This window comes from Manihot esculenta, chromosome 7, assembly GCF_001659605.2.
Source record: "Manihot esculenta cultivar AM560-2 chromosome 7, M.esculenta_v8, whole genome shotgun sequence".
Taxonomy (NCBI): Eukaryota; Viridiplantae; Streptophyta; class Magnoliopsida; order Malpighiales; family Euphorbiaceae; genus Manihot; species Manihot esculenta.
In genome coordinates this window covers 14233700-14244876 of record NC_035167.2, presented here as the reverse complement: position 1 = coordinate 14244876, position 11177 = coordinate 14233700, and the positions used below count along the sequence as shown (strand labels likewise).

Here is an 11177-nt window from a genome sequence, read left to right as displayed (position 1 = left end):
GCAATTGCTTTACTTAGTTTCATTTCAAATAGTTCAAAGTCACAAACTAAGAACTTTTCTTTTAATTCCTTTACTTCATTTGTGCCTTTGCAAGTCACTTCAAACTTGTTCCATACTTCTTTAGTAGACTCACAACTTGAAACACGATTGTATTTAGTCACATTTAATGCACAATGAAGTATATATAAAGTTTTAGCATTTGGAGAGAATTTTTTTTTCCAATTCGCATATGTATATTCTTCTTTAGTTTTTTTCTCTAGTTCCTCCTGCAACAGAATCATTAATAATTATTTGCAAAGCCTCTATATCAATGGATTATATAAAATTTTTCATTCTAACTTTCCAAAAAGAGTAATTTATACTATTGAAAATGGGTGGTCGTGTGATTGAATAGCCTTCAGCTAAAGGTGTAGGTATGCCAACAGAATTAGAAAAACTAGTCATTCTAGGATCTCTCTAAGGTATTTGAACCTCAAGCAAGAGACCACTGCTCTAGTATCAATTTATTGTCCTAAGATAAGTGACCAAGAGGGGGGTGAATGGGTTACTTTATCAATTTTTAAGTCCCTTCAAGCTTTAATAAAAAATTATGACTACTAATCTTGAGTGTGCAAGAGTGATAGCTTAAAATAGATATTAAAAAACTTTATCAATTTTTAAGTCCCTTCAAGCTTTAATAAAAAATTATGACTACTAATCTTAAGTGTGCAAGAGTGATAGCTTAAAATAGATATTAAAAAAAACTTTCTTCAAAATTTAGAAAATTAGCTTATCACAGATAAACACGTATTATACTGATGCAGACAATGAAAATCAAAAATAAAATTAGCAAGCTAATTTTACCATATTCTCATCAGTATTTATTTAATTTGTAAACATATATCTCAGATAAATAATGAAAACTAAAAGTAAAGAGATTAGGGATAAGAAAATCAAATATAGAGAATTTATAGTGATTCGGCAAACACTACCTACGTCCACTCTCCCAAGGACCTTCCTTGAGTCTTCACTCTACTAAACCTCTTTTACTAGGCAAGAGAATGGCCTTAAATATAATAGCAAACTTTTCAGGTGCTTGTAGACCTTTACAAGTTTGATACACTACTCAAACTTATACCTAAACTTCAATAGGTGCTTAAAACCTCTATCAAGTGAACATACACACTTGATCAACTTTTTATAGATTTTGATTCAGAAAAAAACACTCTTAACAACTATCAACAATTGCAACAAAATGTTATTAAAATGAGAGAGAGAAGATAGATAAGAAATTTGAATGAAAAGCTTTTAAAACAAGAGTTTTGATTGCTTTTAGAAAATCAGTGCTTTCATTTCTTATTTATAAAGAAATTCGATTTCTTATATGAGTGTCTGAAAATTTTTTCTTCTTAGTCGCAGAGGTAGTACAACTGTAATAAATTTTAAAAATACTAGCCAAACTGAAATGAGTTAAATTCGCAGACTAAAAGTGGTTAACTAAAAATAAACACAGACAAATATTGGATACCTAAATTTAAACTGTATCTAAAATTATATATCTAATTTTAACATTCTAAAATTTTAATCACCTAAAACAGTAACTTTTAAATTCTTACTTTTCAAAATGTTTAGAATAAAAATTATTCTTTCAGAAAATATTAATTGAAGGAGAGTAAAAGATTTTATCATTAGCATATTAACTCACTCATTCATTTACAGTGAATCCAAAATATACTTAACTTCATTTTTCTTCCTTTAATTCATCTTGTGTTGTCTTAAGAGTCTTCTTCCTTTCTGATATAAAAAATTCATTTGATTCTTCAATACATTCCAGATATTCTACTTTAATTATTAAAGATGGTTAGATAAATATAATTTATTAAGTTTTATTATTATCAAAATCAAGATCTTTCAAAACTTATAGAATAATAATATAAAGTTTAAATTTTTATATTTTGAAATATTAAAAAATATGAAAAAATGTTTGTCTTAAAATACTCTAAAACTTAGCCAATTAAATTAATTTTATCAATGCTTCCAAGTTGAGATTAGATGAAGTGAAACGTACATGATGTAATAGGATTGGGATGGGATATATACTATATATTATATATCTTATCCACTTAAAAAAAAAAAAAGAATATTGAAAAATATTTATCTAACCCCTATACGTAAACTTGAAAACACAATAATTGTAATGAAACTCCTATAAAGAAAAAAAAAATAGAAATTTATATTTTAGATTTATTATAAACTCATATAAATTGAGTATAGATAATAATTATCCTAAAAATATTAGTGAAACAAAGGGTGGAGTCATCTTTATAAAAAGAAACATGCAACTTTTTGTAAATACAAATTTACATATAGAAGAAAAAAAATGTACATAGACATAAAACAGAATTTTACTGTGGAGTTCATATAATTAAAAATCTTAAGAGAAAAATATAAAAAAAATCATATGATTTTATTAATTTTTCGCTTCATATTTATAGTTTATTTCAGAATTTATATTTTATTTTATATTAAAATAGTATTTATGTATCATACCATTCGCAAATAATAATAATTTTTAAATTCTTTGCTAAGTAAAATTCATATCATAAATATTAATTTAATACAAAATTAAACGACATATATTAAATTAAATTATAAACATCAAAAATCAATAAAATCATATAAATATTTTTTTTATATTTTTCTTAAATATTAAAATATTATATATTTATATATTATATCCATATGTATTTATTTTAAATAAAAATTTTTTTAATTTTTTAATTTTTTAATTTGCATAATTTATTTTATAAAAAATAAATAAATTCTTAATAATTTTAAAAAATGAATTGAAATTTTGTCAATTTTTTTTTATGTCAAACAGAGGGTACACGTGTTCATTATAGCATTTGTAGCTTTCATTAACCTTCGCTGATTTTGTACATCTGTGGTTGTATGCAAAGACTGTTCCTACGTGTGACCCATTTTTGCAAACCAACCCTTCTCTCTCTTTTTTTTTTTAAGTTGCAAACCAACCCTTCAAATAGCGGTGAGTTGGCTACATCTAACCGTCATATATTTCCTGAAGACTTTGAAAATTAGAATGTTACCGTCCATGCAAAACTATTGTATTTATAATTGCATTCTTTTATTCCATGCTCCTCATCAATCAACCAAAGCCCATTCATACATTTCATTCTACCAATTAATCTCTTGATCTCTTACTTTGCAGCCAAAGCCATCAAGGAGAAGCAATGGTGTCTGAGTCTCTAGCTCATGTTCTTCTTGTTTCTTTTCCTGGCCAAGGCCATGTGAACCCTTTGCTTAGACTGGGTAAGCGTCTTGCCTCTAAGGGTTTGCTTGTTACTTTCTCTACTCCTGAAATCACCGGCCGACAGATGAAAAAGTCCGGCAGCGTCTTTGATGAGCCTACCCCAGTTGGTGATGGCTATATTCGGTTCGAGTTCTTTGAAGATGGATGGGATGATGATGAGCCTAGACGCCAAGACCTTGATCAGTACCTGCCTCAACTTGAACTTGCTGGGAGAAAATTGATTCCTGAGATCATTATGAGAAATTTCGAGCAAGGCCGCCCAGTTTCTTGTCTCATCAACAACCCTTTCATTCCTTGGGTTTCTGATGTGGCTGAAAGTCTTGGTCTCCCTTCTGCAATGCTTTGGGTTCAATCTTGTGCTTGTTTCTCTGCTTATTATCATTATTATCATGGGCTTGTCCCTTTCCCCAGTGAGAAAAATCCAGAGATCGATGTTCAGTTGCCATGTTTGCCTCTCTTGAAATATGATGAAGTTCCAAGCTTCTTATATCCTACAACTCCATATCCTTTCTTGAGGAGAGCTATTTTGGGTCAGTACAAGAAACTTGACAAGCCCTTCTGCATCTTGATGGAATCATTTCAAGAGCTGGAGCCTGAGATCATCAGTTACATGTCCAAAATATGCCCAATCAAGCCGGTTGGCCCTTTGTTTAAGAACCCTAAAGCACCAAACTCAGCTGTTCGCGGCGACATCATGAAGGCTGACGATTGCATTGAATGGTTGGTCAGCAAGCCACCCTCATCAGTGGTTTATGTTTCTTTCGGTAGTGTGGTGTACTTGAAGCAAGACCAGTGGGATGAAATTGCGTATGGGCTGTTGAACTCTGGCCTCTCATTTTTGTGGGTCATGAAACCACCACACAAAGATTCAGGCTATGAGGTTCTTGTTTTGCCTGATGGGTTCTTGGAGAAAGCAGGAGATAAGGGCAAAGTAGTGCAATGGAGTCCACAAGAGAAAGTTCTAGCCCACCCATCAGTTGCATGCTTCGTGACACACTGTGGATGGAACTCAACCATGGAGGCACTCTCATCTGGGATGCCGGTGGTGGCTTTCCCTCAATGGGGTGATCAAGTTACTGATGCTAAGTACCTGGTTGATGTCTTCAAGGTTGGTGTAAGAATGTGCCGTGGAGAGGCTGAAAACAAGTTGATAACACGCGATGAGGTGGAGAAATGCTTGCTTGAGGCAACTGTAGGGCCTAAGGCAGAAGAGATGAAGAAAAATGCAATGAAATGGAAGGAAGCAGCGGAAGCTGCGGTGGCTGAAGGTGGTTCCTCCGACAGGAATATACAAGCTTTTGTGGACGAGGTGAGGAGGAGAAGTGTTGAGATCACTAGCAAGTCAAGCAGCAGCCAGCTCAATGATGAGCATGAAAATTGGGTCAACAAACCAAGCAGCAATGGAAAAGTAGAAATATTGGCAGATTCCTCGGCTTGAATATAATGGGACGAATAATAATTAATTACCCTTTGAAGTGTGTGGTCCATTGTTAATTTATCTTTTAAGCTTTCAAGTTACTAGGGATATTGTTAATTTATCTTTTAAGCTTTCATGTTCGTCTAAACCGAGTTCATGTGATCCATGGTGTAAAATTGAGTGTACAATCATATGGAATGTTATATATTTAAGCTACTAATCCATATAGATTTTAACCAAGTAAGTTTTTTTCTCATTGCAAAAAAAAAAAAATTCCTAGAATATAAAATTGTATTTACCAAGTATGTGCATTGTAAAAATGTTTCTCTTTATGCTCTCTTCATCCATTTTATACTTTTTGTCTATTTTTATTTTTACATACAAACTAAGAAATAATAGTTGTTATAGTTAAAAAATATTTTTTTTATTAACTTTCCAATTATATTTATATTTAAGTTTTATTAAAATAATAAAATTATTATTAATAACATATATTTTGAATTAAAGGTTAAGAAATAGTTTGAAATCTTATTTAAAAAAATGTTATAATAGTTAATTATATGTTAATTATATTGTAAAATTAAACAAAAAATGAACAATTAATGTTAAGAAACAACTAAAATAGAAAGATGGACAAAAACTATAAAAATAAAATTTACATCTAAATTATATTGTCACACCCATTCTCTAATATGTAGAAGTGGATATGACTCGAAAAACTGATAGAATTTCCCCTGAATATATATATAAATACATGTAATCTACTATAATTTTTAAAGTATTAAAATTTTTAAAGTATTAAACATAGAAAAGAGGACAAATGGTTGGTCTAGTCAATTCATAATATACTTATATCAAACAAAATATATCCAGCACTTGAATATACAATTTATATATTATCTTTCAAAATTACAAAGAAAGTTGTAAAGGACTTAGGATTGGTCCGACCTCCTCTAGACTCTGAGTGGACGAAGTGGAAGGAAGGACAAAATTAGGAGATGAAGACTGCCAAGAGTAAATCATCAAAAATGATCTCTAATATTAAAAGTATAAGGGGTGAGTACAAACTATTCAGTGAGCGGATAAATAAAATTTAGATACTTTGTAATACCCGGCTAGACTCCGGTATCGGGATTCCTACCGTCCGGTGGAATCTCGGTTGTCGGAGACCTCTAGAAGGGTAAAACTATGATTTTATGAAATGTTTTAATGTATTTCATGTTTTAAGTAAGAATTAAATGAGTTTTTGCATGAACAATCTTTGGAGGAAAACCCAGGTTCGGCCGCCGAACTTTGAGGTTCGGCCGCCGAACATGCATGCTTTCAGAGGGACTTTAGGCGCCCGAAAATTTTGAGTGAGGGAAATGCAGGTTCGGCCGCCGAACTCCAAGTTCGGCCGCCGAACCTTGCATGCATGCGGAGGCACCTTCGGCCCCCGAACGTGGCCTGGCCAGCCACCTATAAAAGGGGCACTTAGCCGAAATGGGAGAGTTTTCTCCCATTTTCAGCCACAGCGAGCTTCCGACCTCCCTCTCCCAAATCTTGTGTTTCTCCTTCAATCCCCACCATTTTCTTTGAGTTTTAAGGTTCCACAAAAGTTTTTGAGTGTTTTTAAGCAAGTTTGGAGCTTGGAAGTCTTGGAGCTAAATCCCTCCATTTTCCGAGCTAGGGTCGTTCTTCCTCTAGATCTTCAAGAGGTAAGCTTCGATCTATGCTTCTTTTATGTTTTATGAAGGTTTTATGCAAGTTGATGGGGTAGAATGCATGTTTAGGCTTGTTGTTAGGTTTATGGGTTTATGTTGTGATTTGAACAATGTGTTGTTTGAAGTGTTGTAGTTGGGGTATATTATAGTTTGAGACCCCTAGGTGTGATGTATGATGTGTATGCATGTGTAGAAACAAGTTTATGCATGTTTTGAGGCGTTTTGGAGGCTGTGGACACAAGGGAGCCAAGTTTCTGCCCTTCGGCAGAAACTCAGGTTCGGCCGCCGAAGTGACTTTCGGCCGCCGAACCCCCTTGTGGAGGCAGTTTCGGCTGCCGAAGCCTGCCCCCGAAACTCAAGTTTCGTCTCTGTCTGGGAGGTTCGGCCGCCGAAAGTGCCGCCGAACCTGCATGACTTTCGGCTGCAGAGGGACTTTCGGCCGCCGAACCTGCCGCCGAAAGTGCCCTATTCAGCCATTTCTTACATGTTTTCATGTGATGTTTTCAGGATGTTTTAGGGGGTTTTTGGGGAGTATTTTAGAGTCATATTCATGTATGTTTGGTCCCTCATTTGAGTCCACCTGTGTAGGTTCGGACCCGAGGAACCGAGACCCCCAGCAGTGAGCCAGCTGCTTCAGAGTCTCTTCAGAGCTAGCCAGAGGTGAGTGGAATAAACTCTAAGTTTTAAAGCAAATTAATGAAATGTTTTAGCATGATTCACGCATCATGAATGCCATGAGCTATATTAGGTTGCTTGCATTAGAATTCACGAATATGTTGCATTGCATACTTGTTGTTGATGTGGATGAATGTTGAATGATCCATTAGCCCTTGTATGTCATGATAGCCTATGTGAGTCCAGGTGTGCCTGCTACGGCTCTACGCCCCTGGCACTATGACTGATTATGGAAGTCCGGGTGTGCCTGCTACGGCTCTACGCCCCCGGCATGTATAAGTAAGAAAGATAGGGGCTAAATGGTGACAAATTCATCCTTGTTGTGAAATGTTTGTGTTATGGCGCATACATGGAAGCATGATTTAAATTAATGTTTTATTATTCTGCTCACTGGGCTCTAGTAGCTCACCCCACTCCCTTTATCCCCAGAGTTGCAGGTACAGGATAGATCGGGAAGTCGGCTAGAGTGAAGTTAGGTCATGTATGTTGTAATAGATAGTAGTGGACATGAACATGATGTAATGAGTACTTATGACCATGTAATGTAATTAATGATTTTGATGATGTATTGAGGATTATAGTAGTGCTTGACCTAGAGGTGTGTGAATCCCCATTATGTACAGAGTATTTAATGAGTAATGATGTTAATGACCATGATTATCCAAGCTGATATGTATGATGATGATACCCCATTGGAGTATTTGATGAGGACTCCAGTGTGGGGTTTATGTATGATTTTGTGCATGCACAGGTTTTGCTTGGATAAGAGAAAAGAAAAATTTTTACAGATCATGTATATGTTGTTATGTATGGGATTCCACAGGTTTACAGGAAGTATGTAGGCTTGCTACGGGTCCCGGCGGCCTTAAGCCGATCTGAATCCTAGCGCCGGTAACGGGTCGGATTTCCGGGTCGTTACATACTTAATAGTACCAAATACTTAACTAAAATAAGTCAGTTGAATAAATACAGTTTAATTCAATCAATATAAAATAAGCTGAATATAAATTACTAAGATTTCACTGCTGGATAATAAATCCAAAAATTATAAATGTGAAAAATAAAATCCGCATACACTCATAACATGTTTCCTGTAGATAATGCTGGTATCTCAGGTGTGATAAAATAATAACAGCCTGAGAGCAATGCTGGCATCTTAGACTCTATGATGATAATTTTGGCCCAAGAGCTAATAAAATACTAGTCATACACATGTGCAGAACTACCCCCAAAGGGTGACCACCTGACATATGCTCCAAAGCCTGTTTGTATATCAAGCGTTGTCCCAAACACAGTATAAATATATACTAAGCTGAAAATAAATCACATGTCATCAAGGTGTTATCTGTTCGGTGTATATACAGAGTGTAATCGGCTATTTATTCAGTTGTGCTTTAAATTCAATTTTCATTCATTCAAAAAATATATAAATTCATTTTATCTTTTCCCATTTAAAATAAACAAAATAGCATTTACATATATAAATATATTTAAGAAAAGCATCAATGTTATATATTTATCCACTCACCAGTACTGCGAACAAAATAACCTTAGATTGCAGGAGCACCTCTATTATCCATACCGAAAGTTGGGTCATCCCCTAAAATTAAGAAGAAAAATAATATATCAAGTGATAAATAAATAATTTAGGATGAAAATGTAAAATATAAAATGCGAAATTTTAAATATATTTATATATATATATATATATATATATATTTTAAGAAAAATTCGGCAATATTTCGGTATAGTTAGACCTCTCAAAATTATACAGACTCAATAAAAATACACAATAAACTATAAATATTATTTGGATCAACCTATGAAAATCATCAATTTAAAAAATATATATAAAATCTCATTAATTAGGCCTAACTAAAACATATCCCCTTTTAATTCTCAGATCACAAAAATTACTATTTAATGATAGAGAAAATAAATTATATCGTAATAATTCGAATAAAGGGATAAAACTCACCTATCCAATTATTGGAGTCTCTGGAAGAAATTATTGAATTTCTGATCAGAATATTGGTTTAAATTAGGATCTAGCTAAGGATTTCGAAAGTTTATGGATTGATTGGGTTGAGTGAAGGAGATTTTGATTAATAAAAAGAATTTTTTTTTTAAATATCAGAGGGTTTTGCTCTGTTTCTAGGAAGGAAGATGGTGAGTTTGCTCTAGTTTCGAGACCTTTCCGCTTTTAATGCTCTTTTTTTTCTTTTTTTATTATTTTATTTATTTATTTATTTATTATTATTATTTTTTTAAACTTTATTTTAATATATATATATATATATATAGTTATGGGCCTTCTCTTCTTCTTTTTTTATGGGCCGAGCATGATAATTCTCTCCTCCTAAGAGAAATTTTGTCCTCGAAATTTTACATACCTGCTGAAGGGAATAAATGTGGGAATTGAATTTGCATATTCTCTTCTTTTTCCCAAGTAGCTTCTTTATTAGAGTGGTTACTCCATCGAACTTTAACCAGGGGTATTATCTTGCTACTTAGAACCTTCTTTTTTTCGGCAATAATCTCTACTGACTCTTCTTCATATGTTAAATCTTCCCTCAACTCGATAGGTTGTTTCTGGAGGATGTGGGAAGGATCACTTCTATATCTCCTTAACATGGATACATGAAAAACATCATGAATCTGTGATAACTCTGGAAGTAATGCTAAATGGTAAGCAACTGGTCTAATTCTCTCTAAAATCTCATATGGTCCTATGAATCGTGGACTCAATTTTCCACATTTACCAAAACGTACAACCCATTTCCAAGGAGAGATCCTTAGAAATACCTTGTCACCAACATTATATTCAATATCCCTTCTCTTCAGATCTGCATAACTCTTATGTCTGTCTTGTGCTGCTTTTAATCTACTTCTGATCGTCTAAATTTTATCTGCAGTGTGTTGCACTAATTATGGACCTTCTAATTGTCTTTTCCCTACCTCATTCCAACACAATGGTGTTCTGCATCTTCTTCCATACAAAGCTTCATAAGGAGTCATGCCGATACTAGCATAATAACTATTATTATAAAAAAACTCCATTAAATGCACATACCTATCCCAACTTCCTCTAAACTCCATCACACAAGCCCTCAGCATATCCTCTAAGGTTTGAATTCTTTCTGATTGACCATCAGTTTGAGGGTGAAAAGAAGTGCTAAACTTCAACTTGGTGCCTAAAGCATTTTGCAAGCTAGGCCAAAATCGAGAAGTGAATCTTGGATCTCTATCTAAAATAATAGAAATTGGAGCACCATGAAGTCTTATAATCTCATTGACATAGATCTCTGCTAATTTGTCTAAAGAATAATCCATCCTAACAGGTAAAAAGTGTGCTGATTTAGTTAATCTATCAACTATCACCCATACTGCATTATGTCCATGCGAAGTACGAGGTAACCCAGAAATAAAATCCATAGTAATGTTTTTCCACTTTCATTCCGGAATAGAGAGCGGTTGTAGCTTTCCTATTGGATGTTGATGTTCTGCTTTAATCTATTAGCAAACTAAGCATGTGGACACAAAGTCAGCTATTTCTTTCTTCATGCCTGGCCACCAATAGTTTTCTTTAAGATCTCTATATATTTTTGTACTATCTGGAAGCATAGAGTAAGCAGAACAATGGGCTTCCTCCATAATCTCTCTCTTCAAGCTTTCCACTTTGGGTACACATAATCTATCACCAAACATTAAAGTCCTATCCTCCCTTAGGGAAAAGTCGATACGAGTGCCATCACTTACTTCATTACTAATCTTACTCAACTGCTCATCTTGATTTTGGGCTTCTCTGACTTTTTCTATAAAAAATGGTCGAACTTTGAGAGTTGCCAACAATGCTCCTGCATCATCCACTGCTAGTTCTACCTTTAAGGATCTGATCTCTAGTAACAAGGGAAGTCGAACTGTTTTGAGATAAGCTAAATTACTAAAGGACTTGCGACTAAGGGCATCAGCTACCACATTAGCTTTGCCTGGATGATATTCAATGGTACAATCGTAGTCTTTAAGTAACTCAATCCACCGTCTCTGCCTTAAATTCAACTCATTCTGTAAG

General features: G+C 33.9%; 2 protein-coding genes across 2 annotated transcripts; one reads left to right on the top strand and one right to left on the bottom strand.

Annotated features, from left to right (window-relative positions):
* The first annotated feature begins 3092 nt into the window (after positions 1-3092).
* Positions 3093-5009, top strand: LOC110619855 (gallate 1-beta-glucosyltransferase 84A24). Its single transcript, XM_021763424.2, has one exon. It carries the CDS (start codon positions 3231-3233, stop codon positions 4746-4748), a length of 1518 nt encoding a protein of 505 aa, XP_021619116.1. The 5' UTR covers positions 3093-3230; the 3' UTR covers positions 4749-5009.
* Positions 5010-8655: 3646 nt separating this feature from the next.
* On the bottom strand, positions 8656-10540 carry LOC110618988. The gene is made up of 3 exons (XM_021762253.1): positions 10179-10540; positions 9499-9995; positions 8656-8705 (listed from the first exon to the last, which is right to left on the bottom strand). Exons 1-3 carry the CDS (start codon positions 10538-10540, stop codon positions 8656-8658), a joined length of 909 nt encoding a protein of 302 aa, XP_021617945.1.
* Between the last annotated feature and the right edge of the window lie 637 nt (positions 10541-11177).